Source organism: Curcuma longa, chromosome 21 (assembly GCF_044706935.1).
Source record: "Curcuma longa cultivar G26 ecotype Majalengka, Jawa Barat chromosome 21, ITB_CL_G26_1.1, whole genome shotgun sequence".
Taxonomy (NCBI): Eukaryota; Viridiplantae; Streptophyta; class Magnoliopsida; order Zingiberales; family Zingiberaceae; genus Curcuma; species Curcuma longa.
This window is the reverse complement of record NC_133881.1, coordinates 3,435,658-3,453,427: the sequence shown is the minus strand read 5'-3', so window position 1 is coordinate 3,453,427 and position 17,770 is coordinate 3,435,658. Positions and strand designations below refer to the sequence as shown.

The following is a 17,770-nucleotide window of genomic DNA, read 5'->3' as shown; positions in this document are numbered from 1 at the left end:
ATGCTTTCAGAGAACTTCTACACCAGGTACATCCCTTGGCCAGTGAACTCATTATATTAAGCATCTTGGGTCATAAGTTAACCTATCAAGGTTAAATGAGTGTATTTTCTCTTTGGATTTTCGGTGATACTTTGATCGTACATTGTGTGATTAGGATTTCTTCTTGTCAAATGAATAAATTAATAAAATAAAATATAATATACATGCATTTTCAATCATCAAAAATAACTTATATTAAATAACAATTGATTTACAGCTTGTAAGCAGAAGCAATTAATTATCTCAATCAGAAAGGGTTTATCTCTTGCTGTTGGCGTCATGATCACCTCAACTTATCTGTTTGAAAAAATATCGTTGAATTTGAAAAAAAAACTCATATCTTTTTATTATCTGGTTTTATTTAAAAATTATTTTTTTGATAATCTGTATACCAAGAAATTTGAAACTAATAATCTGATACTTGTTTGATTTTAGTCCATTAAAAATTATTTCTATTTAAATTATTATTAAAGGTGTGTCATACCATCTGTAATATGTTTAATAGTAAAACTTCGTCCCTGGGGAATGATGCAACGGTAAAACATCAGCAGGATCGTGAAAGGGTTTATCTCTTGCTGTTGGCGTCAGCTATGACGTATTTGTAAGAATTTTTTTCAAATGAGGAACGCAATCAAAGGATGTTAGGCATCTGGATTGACCACTGTATGTATTTCCTGATTTACTGAGATTTATCATTTTTTTTAATAGTAAAATTTCAGAAAAAATAAATAAAGATTTTGAATTTATAAAAGGGCGTTTTAAAAAAATTTATTTATATTAAAAATATTTTAAATAGAAACGGTTGACTTTGTTAATGATGCTCTTTTTATTCAGCAAGAGGGCGACGCCGAGAGGTCGCAGCAGAGACTATGACTTGCAAGCGCCACCCAGTCGAGAGCGGCGCCGGCGTCTGCGCCACCTGCCTCCGTGAGCGCCTGAACTCCGTTGCCGCCGACACAGAGCCTTTAGAGGAGCCACATCCTATCCTTTGCTCCACCCCCGCCGCTGGCCTCGCGCGGCCCTCCCTTCTCTCGGTCTTCTTCGCCCGCCGCGGCCATAACCGCGCCCTAGGAGAAGAAGGCGGAGAGGTAAAGACACACAAGTTTCGTAAGTCCGCCTCCTGGCTCTCCGCCCTTCTCAACCGCCGCCGGCGGAAGAAAAAACTCTCCGGTCCTGCCTCCGCCGACGCTGCTGCAGCGGTTGTGTCGGACAGGGGAATGACGCCAGAAGACCATTATACGAGACGCCTGAATCCTTCGATGTCCCATATGATGAGGGCCGACTTGGTGATTTCGCCGGAGAGTGGGCGCCCCGACGACGAGTCTCCGCGGCGGCTTCCGTCCCATAAGAAGAGAACGACGTCGGAATCGTACTGGAGAATGTCTCCACGAAGGGTGTCCGAATCCTCCGCTCCGCCTTTGCTCATGAAGCCGCTTCCGGCGAGGCGTTCAGCGACGGAGCGCCCTGGCGGCGAACTGGCCGGTTTCGCCCTCTGCTTCCGCCCTCTGTTGACTGCGAACCCGGCTCGGCGGAATTTCCAGATGGCGGGGATCGGATTCTCCGGCGACACAACTAGAGTCTCGCCGCTCGGACCGCCCCAGCGCCGCCGCGCGTCGACCGGTTAAGTTCGAATGAATTCTAGACCGGTCAACTTATATTGATAAATTTCATTCCACCTCCAAAACTTTTTCAATTCAAAAAAGAGTCCTGTAACATTATATTATAAAGGTAATTTTTTGTCTTTTTTTTCGCCAATTGTAATTGGGCGCGATTACAATCAAATAAATAATTACACAAAAATTAGAATTATTAAAAAAATTATATAAAGCATATATATATATATATATATAAAAGAAATTGATATATTGTACGAAGTATCCCGTGCGACCCCTACGCGACACCTCCGATTCATCACCGTTGCCGCTGTCCCGTCCGGTCACCGTCGACAGCCGCCTCGGGCGCGATCGATGCGCAGTTCGCCGGCGCTCCGTCTGACATCGAATTCCGATCGGGTAGGGGTCGGAATCCGACGAATTTGGCCTGAAACGCGATGTCGGTCCTTCCTCGGTCGATCTCCGATCGCGATTTGACTATAATCCGATCGTGATTTTATCGGAATCCGATCGTGATTTCGTCGGAATCCGATGCTCGAAATTGCCGACCGCGTTTCCAATTAAATTTATCGGATTCCGATCACTATCCGATCGGAATTTACTGTCGGACGGAGTGCCGACGAACGCCGAGTCGATTGGGCCCAAGGCAATGGCCGGTGGTGGCTGGACGACGCAGCGAGGGATGCGGCACAGCGGCAACAGTGATGAGTCGGAGGTGTCGAGTTACGTGGGATAAATCACGCAAGATATCAGTTCTCACATACTCTCTCTCTCTCTCTCTCTATATATAAATATAAAAAATATATATATTCGTATTAAGCAAGAAAGGTTTGGATGCTCCCCGTTCCAACACAGCGGCAAACCGGGCATGACTCGGCCGGATGCCGCACGCCATCGCAGGCCTCGCACAGGCAGAGGTGGCGGCAGGGGAGGAGCACCACCGACGCCTCCCGCCACCCACACACGCGGCACGCTCTCCCCGGTTTGATTCGATCGGGGTCGACGAAAGCCGACTCGGCGTCCGCTGCCGGCAGCAACGATCCCTCGCGGCGGGCCACCGGCGTCGTGGAAGTGGCCTGTTGGAGCTGCGCATAGAGAGAAGCGGCCTTCTCCTGGCTGGCCATGGTCATCGCTTGCCACGCCATCGACTCGGTTCGGAGGCGGGCGATGCGGTCCTCGAGCTCGGCGCTACGTGCCGCCGCCTGCTTCACCGCCGCTTCCTTTTCTTTCAGCCTCCCCGCGATCGAGTCATTTGCTGCCCCAATCAGAGAACGGAAGTTCCGCCGCTGTTTCCGCGCCAACGTCCGCCGTATCTGCTTGCCCTAACAAAAAGGGTTCGACGGTGAGTTGGAGCCAAGCAATCGGGGAGGAGGATCGAAATTGAAGCTACCTGGGCGTAGATTAACTGCTCGATTTCATCCTTCTCTCGTTTAATTTGAACGGCAAGCTCTTCACAGAGTATAGAAGAAATAGAGGCAGACGAGAGGCGGAATCCAGTGGAGACAACGGCAGGCAGTTGGCTCTGTTCCTCGTGGAAGTTGACGGCAGGCGGGGGTGGAGGCAGGTTGGAGATGTTACCGGAGCGGCTATGCTCCAGGGGCGTCGTCCCCGTCGGAGCGCCGACAGCCTCTCTAACTCTTTTCGCTCCATTCGGCGCAGCTGTCGCACGCAACCCATCTCAAATTGCAGACAGCGATACAGAGAACGGAATCACAAATCAAAAACCAGAAGGAATAACTCTTCCTCACCTCCATTGGGTATCAACGCCGCCGAAGGATGAAAGAAACCAGGCGCCGATGGCTTCAACTCCATCTCTCTGCCATCGGTCGTCCATCCACCGAACTCCAACCCAAAACTCATCAAAATCCCACCTTTAACACAGGAAATCCCTCAAATACTAATCAAGATCGCAGCTTGCTCGCAAAGGAATCACCTATCGATGAGCCAGAAATCGCAGAGACGCTGAGATTGAGCTGTCATTACTTCCGCAAGCGAGCAGCAGAGAAGACTGTAAAGGAGGAAGAAAGAATCGGCTGTGGTGGTGCTGGAAGCGAATCAAAAACGGATAGAGCTTTGAATGCGACCTTCGTTTATCTGCCGCTCCTCCCCTTCCACCTTGTCCTCTTCAGTTCAATACTGAATACAGGCACTCCCGACGATGGAAACAGTCTAAAGAAGCATGCGAGAGCTGGCCTCTTCTCAGGAGCAAACGCAAGAACAGCAGAGCGCCATTAAAGCTGTCTCCTTTTTGAGTTGGACGGAGCCTCTCGCCTGCTAGCTCGCAGTTGAGGCTCACCGTTTCATCTCGTGCTGGGAATTCCTAGGCTTTGGATTGATAATGGAGGCTGCGACCATGGGGGAGGATATAAATGGGTCCCCTGCTTTCCTTGATGCATAGATTTTCCATGTTTTCTTCTTCATCGTTGGAGTATTTTTTGTTTTCTTTGTGATGTATTCTGATTATTATCTTCCACCATGTCTATACTTGTATTAAACTAAATTTAAATGATATCAACGTTCATTTATGTGTTTTGTGTTATTGTTTAATCATTTTTTTCTTGTCACAAATACATATATCCACTATTAATTTATTATGTTAGAAGTTTCTTATGGAGTTGTTAGGGATTTAGAAAAAGGGTGTAGAAGTAGCAAACAATTCAAACTTCTCCTTTTGATGGCAACTCTATACAAACTGAACTTATCAAACACTTGTATTCTTTAATATTTTAATTAGCTTAATAATTTAATGAAATGAAATTTGGACGTTGGAGGAAAGAAACTTATAAAAAAATGATTTTGTTTGGAATTTAATTAGCACCTAATCTTTGAATAATCACAATGCGTAGTCTTCCTCCAAAAAAAAATCCAACAGCATCGTCATCAAAATGTATGAATCATGAAAGCCCACAATTTGACGAGTTAAGGAGATTAGCGCAATGGAAAAGGGAGTTGGGAGAAGATATTTTTATGTCAACTTTCTTCTTAAATTACTTTGGAACACTAATTAAATTTGGAGTTAATAAAATATAGACATTCAAAGAAGAAAACATAACTCATCGACCCATTTGTATTTTGTGTTTTTAGTTTTTCTCCCTTGAAGTTGTCCATGCTAAAGAATTTTCTAAATTACTTTTTAATTATAAGTAAATCTTTTACTAATACTAGTTCATAAGTTGACTTATTTAATCAAATTTAACATAAGTTAAGACACATATTATGATATTTAAATACATTTATATTTAAATCCATTATAATATTCTTATAAAGAGTTTGATTTTATCACTCCTCCAAATAAAAAACTCTTTCAACTAATACAGACATATCATCTGGTTCTCAATTATTATTATTATTATTATTATTATTGCTTGAGCCTTAATACTACCTTAGTTTTAATGACATCGAGCAGTGCATAATAAGCATCATTGTTTATTAGTAGGTTTTCATTGTTGGCATATGTTAATGAATAAAAATTAAAAGATTATCTCAAATTATACAAATCTGATAAATATTCCACATTATTATAACAGCTATCGATAAATAACTATTACAATTTAAGACAACTGCTTGATTAAAATTATTTAAATTTTATCATAATTATTTTAAATTCATCAACATTATATTAGATATTACATAGTGTAACAATTAATCATAACTACTACAATAATATTAAAAATAAAAAATAATATTATAACAACCACTCAATAACTTTTACATATTATAGCATTACCACTACACGTTATAATAACTACCAATAAGTTACAATAATATTGGAATGAAAGATATTCTCAAAATAAAACATCTGATAAGATATCTTTTGACAATTTATATAATTTGAGATATCCTTTTAATTTTTATTCTATTTTAAATTTGTACAACACTATTTAAAAAATAATAATTCTATCAATTATACTCAGATGAAGAATAATTAGCCATCCAATATGTTTATAATCAATAAAAAATGCCACCCAACTCATTCTTATGTTCACAATTCCAAATAGTCCCTATCTATACAATCTCGTTCAGCTACACAACCTAGCTAGAACCATGTATTACTAGTGACAATGCAGATCTTGTCATAAACAAGACGTGTCGTAACAAAATGTGATATTCAATCTATTATATACTTTATAAAATTGATACATGAACTATTTGTTTGTATCACATACAGACTTGAAGACACAACAAGAAGTCAAATGCCAATAGTTTGAAAGATGGCATGCAGATTTTCCACAAACGTGTGGTCCTCTAACAACTAGGTTTTGATAAGCAGTCACCAGAGAAATGGCAATAAGAAAAAAATGAAGTAGGCTAAATGACAGAAATGCAACCAAACAAAGGTGGAAACAAAAACTTTGGCAAATAAACTGAGTGATCAAACACAACAAATATGCGATTGAAACAACATAAAAGAATCTGACAAATCTGCATCAACATGATATTAAGCATTTACGACTGAGAAATCTGACAATCTAGAAGCACAGAATGCCAAAATAACTCACAATCGTACAGTGGTATCACAATGAAGTTGCCAGAGTACAATGCGATTGCAGCAGAAAGTATGATTTATTGAAGAAGTTTTCTTTCATCTTGCGCAGGAGTTTGACTTCTATTTGTGCTCAAAATAGGAATGGAGAGTAACATCAACCAGATAGTGCTGCATTTAATGCACTATGAACATCAACACCAATCTGTGCTTCAGCCTTTTCCAAGTCAGTTGTAGCTGAGTTCAGCTTCTGGGTGAAATCAGCTAGTCCTTTTTGGACCAGAGTTGGATCAATATTATCGAGAGGAGCAGCCTCAACTGCAATTATATCTGTAACTGAGTTAGCATGGATGAACGCAAACCCACTGCTAACAAAGTATTTGGTAACATCATTCCCCTCGTGTACAGATAGAACACCAGGCTTCAGCTCTGCAATGGTGGCTACATGTCCAGGCAAAACACCCATTTGCCCTGTAGTTGCAGGGACAATGACCATATCAACCTGAAAATAGTCGAGTTTTGAATAACCAAGTGAAAAATAGTTAACACACTTAGCAGCTTAAATAATATACTAGAATTTAGACACCACGTAAACTTCAATTCATGCACTTGAAAACATCAATGGATTGCCAAGCATTTAGAATATAACAATCAATAAATAATAGTTGCTCATAAATATTTCAGAGAATCACTGCTTGATGATAATGATGATGATAGAGCGCTCCATGGTATACCTCTACCCAACACCGTCAGCACCTTATTTTTTCATAGCAGATGAAATCATTTCAAAGTGTGGAATAAAGCTGTCTATGTTTACATAAACCGTGCTATTCAGTTATTGATCCCATTTAATGAAGACAATGGAATTTCACATTAATTATTGTTGTCTTGGAGATTCAAGCCTCTGGACCATTTATAACAATTAATGTTAACTCTATCATTTGAACTAGCCTCGTCTAAGGAATTACATTTAGGAATTAGCACATTTGTGTTGTTTTTTGCAAGCAACTATTGTCTTTGGTAGTTGGTCATAGAACAGTACACGTTTCAAAGGAAAGCTTCCTGACTAGTAAAAATATTCACTCTAGGATGGGATATGCCAAAAAAATTCAAAATAAATTATCACAATCTGGTATCAAGGAATGCCTAAAAAGAAAATATCTTAGAAGGTTATTACAAAGTATCCAATATTGAGTACAGTGTAAATCTTATGAGGAAAAAAGGTGTTGGTTGGATAAATAACTTCTAGTGATTGATATGCCAAAAGCAATTGTTACCATAATCACCATAAGTCCAGCTATTCATGTCTTCTACGATCAGTGTATTCTAGTTGTCCATGAAGCAAAGCTTAACTGGCAGCCTTACGAGGCTAATCAGATTGGATATGGAAAGCCTTCTAAAGTTGACAAATTTCCTCTTCAGCTCTTGTTCATAATATACACAACATAATAAGTTGCAAGGGCTATGTAGTCTATAAATTAACCAAGAAAATTATATTCTCCTCGCTTCTCTATGTTGAGTAAGAGATTACATAGTTCCAACAAAACATTAATTATTTTATATTCACAAAGAAATTATCCACTATGCCGAGTAAGATATTACGTAGTTCAAACAAAAATGAATTTATTTTATATTCACAAAAATTTACTTCTAGCAAATGTGCCAAGGTAGAAATTATGAAAAAGCTTCTACTGATAGAATATGCATAAAATTCCTAAGGCATCAATTCTAGGCAACCTTTTCCAACTTTGAATTAGACCTGGAAGCTAGTCTGAGATGAAAGTCTACAATGTCCATGCTGAGCAACAAAGTAACACATAGTCAATGAAATATTGATTTCATAGAATGTTATCGACTTCTGCAAGACGACCCCACCTAGTGGGATAAGGCTTGGTTGTTGTTGTTGTTATGGACTTCTGCAGCATGAGTTATTTCCCTAAAAGGGAAGGCACACTTAAACCACAAACTTTATATCTAGCAAAATATTGCTTCCTGTAATATTACAGATGTTTCAGAAAAAAAAAATCAGTGCAGAATTTTGATCCCTCTGTTAAGGACACATACCCATTACTTTGTGCAGTACTTACTCCAGAGATAGTTTAATTGGCAGATTAACATCAAAAAAGAAATGAGCAAATCTAAATTAATCAAGCCTTCCACAGTCCATACCTCTGATGCAAACATATCAATCATAAACAAGCATCTATTTAGCGTTCCAGTTTTTTCTTCCAGAAATACAGAAAATGTCAAGCTTCAAATCAACCCCATACTAAGATTGTCAGAAATCAATCAAAAGATGGGCAATCAAACCTGAGTCATTCCTATCAAAACAATTCATTTACAACTTGGGATCAACAGCATTGTTATAGCCTTTTATCTAGTATCAGAAAATCATCATCATGTATCCATTTGTAATCCTTGAACAATTATCAAGTAGTCTTCAGTTAAAAACTATCAGATCCTAAAACGTGCAAATCAAATGGATCAGTATAAACAGGATCAACCAAATAACAGAGTGAAACCCTAGGTGAAATGTACGCAGATCTATCAAGGACGGAAGGGCGAACCTCTTTATTGGCGATCTCGGATTGGTAAGGCAGGACGAAATTGACTGTGAGCTTGGTGGGTATGGAAGCAGGGGTGGCGGGGCGGGGCTTCATGAAGGCCAAAGGCGTCTTGGGAGGATCAATATTGGGAGCCACCTTCCGCCAGGCCTCCACGAACGCCGTGTCCTCCGTTGGGGCCGCCGGGAGGTCGGTCGAGAATGGGCGGGCGGCTGCGGCGCTGCGACGACCGCCTCCGGCGATGATGCGGGTCAGGAGGCACGGGGCGCGGCGATACATGGCCGGCTGCTGCTGCTCGCTCGCTCGCTCGATGCGGAATTGGACGAACCAAAATGGCAGCAACACTTTGTACGGCGTATTATAACCCAGGCTCACGGTAGATTAAATCAACTGTCTCCAACAAGCCACCAAAGGAAAAAAAAACAGATCCTAATTATTCATTATCATCCCGAAACATTACGGGCCCCTGATAATGCACCAATAGAAAGTAGGATTTTCCTGTTTCGTGACTTAAATGTTTGTCCAGATTGACGAGCTCAGGTTCGATCTAATTCGCAATTATAACAAAGGCCTACTATGAGAAACCCACGAATTGGGCTTTTATAAAGGCCCAATAATCAGCCCAGTTGATGACTGTGGCTCGTATGTATGCCTGGCGAGTGTCTTCCGGCAGACAGGAGCGACGCCGGCCAAGGGTGGCGATGGCGGTGGTGGCGTTCGTGAAGGCGGAGTGCCCCTCCCTCGAAGGATCCCAATATCTGGATTCCATATCGTCCTTATCCTCATTTCTTGTCGGCCGCTCCTATCATCGTTCATCACATCCACTTCCATTTCAACGACTTATCAATTGGAAGAAGGGAATTCTTTTCTTCCTGTTTCATCGCGTCCTCAATCTTGATTTACTCAGCGCCTTCTCTTTGTCGCGGCGCCATTTTACTCCTTATACCTCCTGAGGCATTGCTATAGGGGACAGCCTGTTGAAGGCGATGGGAAGGTTTCTTACTATTGGCGCCCGTTTGGTCCATTCTCTACTATGTACATGTGGTTTGTTAATTCTTGTATCGAGTTAGTTCTGATCTGCACTTCACTGAAAAAAAAGTGATTGGAAAAATTGATCTTTGGTATGCGAATTCATTACTATCTACATGCATAAAGCTTTCTTGTATTTTGTTGGAATGACCACTGAAGGTTGAAGAAAATTTCTGGAAAGTTGGCGGTTTCCTTCCTTGGTCCTGTTGGGATCAAATTTATCAGAGAAGGGATCACGTCTGTTGTTAGATGAACTATTTTAAGTGTGAAGTCTGAATTTTTTTATGCAGGACTTTGTATTCATATAAACCATGCAAATTAGATTGTATGTTTTCAAATGCCAATTAAGATTTACTAAGCCCTCAATCTGATAACCTCATGAATGTAGAATATTTTAGCATTTATTCTGCAATAACATTCATCATCCAGTTCTCTCTTTTGGTGCTCAACATATTTTGAGAAGGCATAGCTTTAGAACTTTAGGCTCAAGTGAGAAAGCAGAAGTACATCTTGATTGGATTATAGGTATTAGGAAGAGATTCAAGTGAATGTAGGTATTGATGTTTGCAATTTGTATACTGTTGATAACATGTATTAACAGCAAGACAATGCATCATATGTATTTCTTCATGTCATGACATTATGTTAGGACTTCATCAAGTTTGTCCTCGTCTCCCATTTCAACAATGGAGTGCTTACTTGAAGTTATTAAAAAAATATTGTTTAGATTATTCGTGATTACAATGAAGCACCAGTTAATAGTTGATTCATATATCAAATGTTAACCACCACCATTGCTTGCAAATTGCTAGACAACTACTATCTCTCTATTTAACTCTGTCCAAGATTGTATTACTTGTAATGTTCTTAAATCACTTTTAATTACCTCATCTTGAGTTTTTTTATAATATAAAAAAATCTTCCTCTACCCCTCATTCCTTTAACTATAATAAAGTAAACATCTAATTACCAGCCGTCTACACCACATAATGATGTGGAAGAGAGAAAAGAGCCCAAGTGCTGTAGTAGCCTAATGGTTGTCCAGTCCGAAAACAAACGTGGTATATCTTCCTTGTAAAGGGAGGACCTACTTTAAACGTGTTCAAGGCTAAACAGCCATTGACGATGCATGAAGCCATGGAAGGCCTGAATATACATGCTACTAAATACACCAGCCATTGGTCATTTGCAGACGAGAAAGAAAAGGAAATTCCTTCGGTCGAAACTTAGCTGACCGATGTATAGGACCATGAAGCGCCAGTTAATAGTTGATACATATATATCAAATGTTAACCACCAACATTGCTTGCAAATTGCTAGACAACTACTATCTCTTTATTTAACTCTGTCCAAGATTGTATTACTTGGAATGTTCTTAAATCACTTTTAATGTAATTTTAATTGCATTTCTCTTGGAACCTTTAATTTCTGAAGTTTTCCTTCACAATCTAAACTTTTATTTATCTTCTCACTCACAGATATTAGTTCATTTTATTGAACACATTGATGTATTCATAATAACTGTAAGTAAATAAATCATCATCAGAAAATTATTTTGATAGTTCTTTTGTGCTGCAGTTGCTTCTTATATGCCTATTCATCTCTATTTTTATAACCTGAATCTTAGAGCCTTTTCTGATGGTCCGTTCTTTGATTTTGCAACTAAATACATTTCTTTTATAGAATGGTATTTTCATGTTATATGTTTTTCTCTAGTACTTTAGCCCTAGAAATATCCTACTTATGTGAATTGACTTTTCCTCTATTTCAGGTTACGTGTTGTTCCTGCACTAACTAAAGCCTAAAGTTCACGTGCTTTTGAAAAGAAACAATCATTGACCAGATTAATTGGATTGCTATCTTGGGATTTCTGGAGTTATGGAGTCACCTACTGGAACCATATATTTTTGCAAGTAGGTTTCCATGTCTGCCTCAGTGCTGTGGAAATTTTAAAGTCTATATAGCACGGTCTTTACTTCTCGTATATAAATTGTGATGTGACCTTTACCTTAGAATATATTGTGTTTTCTTAAAGTAAATACATAGGCACAGACTTTGTTAGAGAACTAGCAAAATCTGAACTCAACCTTCAAAGAAGTGAAGCTGTAAATACCATGTAGTTCAATGGAGATGAAATAGTAACAGGGATTTCATTTAGTTTATTTGAAAGGGAAACTGAGTTAGCCTTGTGAGAGTATGATTTGTAGTCAATCTCAATAACTTTGATGATTAGATAAAGACAGAATAGTCTTCTGCTAAACAAAATATTCTTTAACGTTGGGATATCCCTATCCACTATGGTCGACATGCTTGATTGACTTCATAGACTTGTAACTTCGATATAATTGCATGCACATCACCGTCAATTAGTAAGCTCATTTGACCCATCGAAGTCTTTCTTTTGTTTTTTTCCTAATTGCATGGAGATTGTTGATCACTTTGTGGTGAAGGGAAGATCTTCACTGATTTGCATGATTGTTCGTTGCAATTTTGATGCTTAAATTTCTATACAATCTGAAAGATTGCGAGTGTGGAGTCATCTAATTATCTAATGCATCAGACTTTCTTAATAAATTTCCTTAACTAAATTTTGTTATTGTCTTAACAAAATCTCTTAATAAAATTTTATTAATTTCTTAACAAAATTTCTTTATTAAGTTTTGTTATTTTAACAAAATTTCTTAACAAAATTTCTATGAAAAAATCATATCAAAATTTTGTTTATGCTTTAGAAGAAATAGAATTCTTAACAGAATTTCTTAACAAAATTCTTAACAAAATTTTTTCACAAGAAAAATTCTTAACAGAATTTCCTATCCAAAATTCTTACCACAGAATTCTCTTAGGTGGATTCGAGGTTTTATCCAGAGGCTATGGTAGGGACCTAGAGGAGGAATTGGTTATGACCTCCTGATCAGCTTGGGCTTCCTGTGTTCTCCCTAAACACCCAACTCAAGTTCATCAATAATAACTCATACCACTAAAGGGTTATTATTGAAATACTGCACCAATCTCATATTATAATATGAGCTCTTTCTTACATGAGTACATTAATCTCCCTGTGTTTAAGATATCATATGTCCATCAATTAATTGAATTACTAACAACTCAATTAATTAACTTCTGATTCTGAGAGTAGTACCACTCAACATTATTATCATGCGGAACTAAGTCCACCTGTAGGGTTTACATGATAATCCTTATGAGCTCCTCAAGGGGACATCATCAGCCTAGATTATAGGACACAGTTTCCTTCTATAATCAACAACATACCATATACATAGCATTATCTCCAAACTCATCGGGTCTTTTGATCTAACGAGATAAATCTCACCCTTTGATGAATTAAAGAAATGCATACTAAGTATATGTGCTTATTATTATATCGGGATTAAGAGCATGCACATCCATAATAACTGAAGTCTAATTCGATTATATAGTTAGTATAAATCGAATGACCTCAAACGGTCCTGCTCAATACACACATAGTGTACTAGTGTAATTTATTAGTCAAGATAAACTAATACCAATTACATTACAACCACTCCAATGGTTTGTCTCTATCCATCTTGGTTGTGAGCTACTATTTATAATTTATAAAGAATCGGTAACATGATCTTCTGTGTGTGACACCACACACCATGTTATCTACAATATAAATTAAGTGGACAACTGCATTACATAAGAAATGCAGACATTTTGACCAAGGTGATTTTCATTTCAATATTATTGCAAAATAGATGTTTATACAAAAAAACAAAGCTTATAGTATACATTCCAACAAAATCATGACTTCTCGAAACTGATAGTAGGCAATGAACGCATTTTGGCAACTTTAGAAGCTCCCGGACCAGATTGCTAGCATTTGCCATGTGGTCTTCACACGGGAAGGATTGGCCATGTGGTCTTCACACGGGATGCAACAAAAGATGAGTCTGTTTTCTTGTGGTCAACAACACAAAACTTAGGACTCCTCTCTGGCTTGCTACGGTCGGCAGCACAGAGCAAACTCTCCCTTTCCTCTCGCGTTCAACCCCAAAGCATAGAAGCCTCAGATCAGAGGATGCCAGTGGCTGCAGCTTCGACACAGTTCTTCTCCCTCGAGGCTGAAGGATCAGAGCACGACGGCGGCGAATCCGACAGCTCTGACTTCTCTGGTTGTGACGTCGAGCTCACGAGGAAGAAAAATAGCAACACTCCTCACTGGCTATGGCGTCGAAACGGGCAAACTCTTCTTCCCGTCGCTTGTCTGGCGGCCGGCAAGGAGACCAACGTCGGCACGATGGGCAGAAGCCTCCTCCGGCGCACGGTTTCCGTCGGCCAGGGACGGCGGCGTGTCGCGCGGTGGGAGAAAGCAAGGGCGTTCGACACGGGAAGAAAACCTCTACTTAGGGTTCCTCACCACCGTGGTCGGCCTCCCTACACTCTCTGGCCAGCTGCGAGAAGAACACGAAGGGTGCGCCGTGCGAAGGGGTTAACCTTTAGGTTCCTCATCGCGATCCTTTAAAGGATCGCGATTCTTGTCTTGCTGCGTCGCGGTAGAGAAGAGGGACTGAAATGCAGAATCTAGAGACCATGTAATGACTGAAATGATTTTCAAGTTGACACCTACCACTGATCCTGCATAAAGAGGTGCAAATAAAGCATTGAAGAGACCATGCACATGTAAACTAAAGGTTAAGGAAGAAACAGAATGGTGAGCATAAGACAATGAATAAACATGGCATACTCATCCAGTAATTTGATGCACCAGGAATATTAAGGAAATCATGAAGAAAGCATGTGTTTGATGCTTCTGTGTACAAGACTAAGCTGGAATTTGATGAACAAAATTTTCAAACCAAGTTTCATATTATATCAATGGAAAGTAGACAAAAATTTGGATATGGTGTAATGGCAGACAATGCAGAAAGTGATCATGACATGTATACTCCCAAGCTTCACTCAGAATTTGGACCTGAAAAAGCCAAAAGGCAGTCTCTATTACTTCCTTCTAACAAAATAAAACTAGCTATTCAGCTTCATGACATGTATATGCCACATTTATATCTAACACTTGAATTCCTTAAAAACCAGAGCTAAACTTTTCAGAAAGCAGTTGTACAAAAAACAATTTTCTTACTTGAGAAACTATGTTGTTGTGAGTGTAGACAACACCTTTAGGTTTGCCAGTTGTACCACTTGTATAAAGAATCAGAGCAGGATCATCTCCTGTGAAATAAGAGTCAAGTGAACATGGAGAATTCAGAGCAAGTCTCAGAAACTATCTGCAACAGATGTTTGATGGTCCAAAAGAATATGAAAAATGCAACAACAATATGAAATCTATCCAATTGTCTGGATAGATTATATTAGATATTTTTAACAAAATATACCCTCCCCCCCCCCCCCCCCCCCCGCGACACACACAGATGACTACTTCATCATGACGAAGACAAATAAAAGAAAAGGATGGACAGCATGACATTAATTACCTTTTAGCAAGCTTGAATCCTCAATTTTCCTGATCAAGTCAGCAACCAAATTAACAGTCGTTTGCCCTGAATATTCATTCAAAATATCTCTTGATGGCATACTGCCAAGTGTTGGAAGTAGAGAAAGTTTAGCAGAGCATTTAGCAGCCACATTCTCCATGATTCCTTGATAGTCTTGAGTGCTCAATATCATTGATATGTCCTGAAAAAGAGAACAAGTTAAAACTCTTACAGTAGCATCAATATGCATGGTTTGAGTCTGTCATGAGCCCACACCATAACATGCATCTGCCCACAGTATTTAATAGCCTTAAGAGCTTGTATATTTTCTTTAGTTATTTAAATGAAATGTGCTGTCGATTCCAGTGTTCCTCTTGTGCCACTAATGGTGCGTAGTGAAATTATGTGTATGGTAGAATTTGCATACAGAAGCTTCCTATACTTTGCTTGTACTAAGATCAAGACTTGCCTTCTACTCAACGTTGAGCTATCACTCTTATTTACTAGGAAACTATTGATTCCAAGACGAGCCAATTCTGCAACTTCAAAACAAGAAGAAATCTTTCTGTCTTTTATGACTCTCAGTTACTGTTGAACTTTATCTGTCACAGGAGACATTATTTGGCCTCGAGTCACTACGTACTCTGGTACACCAAACATTCTTGGCAACCTAAAGAAGCAACTATCACAAGTAATACAAAAGGAACCAAATGAGAGATGCAAACAAAAAGGTTCGTTATGAAATCGCAACAAGAACAAGAGAATTCACTCAGAGCCAAGAGCAAAAAGAAGAAAAAAATCCGAGAGAAAAGAAAAGTTCTAACAAATCTGGACCCAACTGACCGATCAAGAATACCAAATCAATGCGGAATCCAAGAAGCAGCAAGGAAAGAAAAAAAAAGGTAATTACGCAGAGAGGAAAGGGAAAGGATGGAGTGCGCACCGATGGTGGGGGAGAGGTCGTCCACGAGGTTGTTGGAGATGAAGGAGACGAGGAGGCTGCTCTTGCCGACGTCGGTGTCGCCGATCAAGAGTATCTTGAAGGAGTAACGGCAGCTAACGGCAGGCCCAGAGGAGGAACTCGTCATCGTCCCAAAAGCAAAGATCAAACACCAAAACCACAACGCGCACACAGATATATCTCTCCGGCGACGGGATGGCATCTCCTCCTCCCCCTGGCCTGCCTTCTCTTCACTGCTCTCTTGTCTCGACTCCGGGGCGCTATAGAAAAGGGGGCCCGAGAAAGCCGTAGAACGAAAAGTCAGGGCGGTAGGGTTTAATCGATGGTTAGCGACGAAAACATAAATTCGTCGCTAATCCTTGGTGGGCGTCTAATGTTAGCCACGATTTTTGAAGTTTCTGTCGCTAAATGTTAGCGACGAAAACATAAATTCGTCGCTAATCCTTGGCAGGCTAATAGTTAGTCTAATATTAGCCACGATTTTTAAAGTTCCGTCGCTAAATGTTAGCGACGAAAACATAAATTCATCGCTAATCTTTGACGGGATAGTGGTTATTCTAATGTTAGCCATGATTTTTACAGTTTTGTCGCTAACAGTTAGCGACGAAAACATAAATTCGTCGCTAATCCTTGGCGGGATAGTGGTTAGTCTAATGTTAGCCACGATTTTTACAGTTTCGTCGCTAAATGTTAGCAACGAAACTCAAATTATCGTCGCAAATAGTTTTTTTTGCGACGAGATGTTTTATTTTGCCGCAAATAATTTGATTTAGCGACGAAATATTTAATTTCGTCGCAAAGATTTATATTAGCGACGAAATTAAAAATTGTCGCTAATAATTCGTCGCTATTTTTACTATATCTTGTAGTGAGTGTTGAACCGGAGGAAAAAAGAAAAGAACCAACCGGCTAAAAACCCTAAATTGGATTATTGTAATAAATCAAATTGGACCGGGTTCAAAACTAACTCTCTTGGTTCACTAAACAAACGAACTCGGATTTGACCCAAATTAATTTTGTTCGCTTCGTCTTCACAAGAAGAATCTCCTCATCTCATCCGTTCAGCTAAAATCTTTTCCATCGCGAACCAAACCAAGTTGGTTCAATTCAGTTCAAAACCAAATCATTTGGTTCAGTGACCAAACGATCTTTGATTTAAACAAAATCAGTTTCATTCATTTCGTCTTCATAAGATGACTTCCATCATATTGTCCTTTGTCTGGTTCAACCAGACTTTATCTCTCTCATTCTGAGAATTCAATTCTCAAACTCGTTTTAAGTCCTTCGGAGAACTTGTAGTGCATGTAACCCAATAGGTTTCTGGTTATGTTGGTCGTCCGTAATTAACCATTAATTATAGAACGATCATGAGTGACACCTAGTAGTATATCATGATCCCCAATAGATCAAAAAAATCAACAATTGATTTCAGAATATCTTCTAAACCCTTCAGCAGCTCCACTGAATCATGCTTCGTTCCTTTCACCGTCTTATACCCGCTTGGTTCAGGATATGGTCTATGTGTCGGTCCCCACTAGGCTGACTATGTCACACCTAGCCCAAGCTACTTTCTTGTCTTGTAGATTTAAGTTACTTGTACACATATC

At 39.5% G+C, this 17,770-nt stretch overlaps 3 protein-coding genes and 1 long non-coding RNA gene across 4 annotated transcripts; 1 reads left to right on the top strand and 3 right to left on the bottom strand.

Annotated features, from left to right (window-relative positions):
- Positions 1–908: 908 nt before the first annotated feature.
- LOC141814288 (uncharacterized) lies at positions 909–1,664 on the top strand. Its single transcript, XM_074702223.1, has one exon. The coding sequence runs from the start codon at positions 909–911 to the stop codon at positions 1,662–1,664; it is 756 nt and encodes a 251-aa protein (XP_074558324.1).
- An 803-nt stretch (positions 1,665–2,467) lies between these two features.
- On the bottom strand, positions 2,468–3,840 carry LOC141815464 (BOI-related E3 ubiquitin-protein ligase 1-like). Its single transcript, XM_074703407.1, has 4 exons — positions 3,586–3,840; positions 3,401–3,468; positions 3,043–3,311; positions 2,468–2,974 (listed from the first exon to the last, which is right to left on the bottom strand). The coding sequence occupies exons 1-4, from the start codon at positions 3,630–3,632 to the stop codon at positions 2,468–2,470; spliced, it is 891 nt and encodes a 296-aa protein (XP_074559508.1). The 5' UTR covers positions 3,633–3,840.
- A 2,177-nt stretch (positions 3,841–6,017) lies between these two features.
- On the bottom strand, positions 6,018–9,032 carry LOC141815006 (ATP synthase subunit delta', mitochondrial-like). Its single transcript, XM_074702967.1, has 2 exons — positions 8,703–9,032; positions 6,018–6,637 (listed from the first exon to the last, which is right to left on the bottom strand). Exons 1-2 carry the CDS (start codon positions 8,976–8,978, stop codon positions 6,293–6,295), a joined length of 621 nt encoding a protein of 206 aa, XP_074559068.1. The 5' UTR covers positions 8,979–9,032; the 3' UTR covers positions 6,018–6,292.
- Positions 9,033–14,855: 5,823 nt separating this feature from the next.
- LOC141814281 (uncharacterized) lies at positions 14,856–16,388 on the bottom strand. The gene is made up of 3 exons (XR_012600475.1): positions 16,146–16,388; positions 15,203–15,404; positions 14,856–14,939 (listed from the first exon to the last, which is right to left on the bottom strand). It is a non-coding gene; the product is annotated as an uncharacterized LOC141814281 (long non-coding RNA).
- Between the last annotated feature and the right edge of the window lie 1,382 nt (positions 16,389–17,770).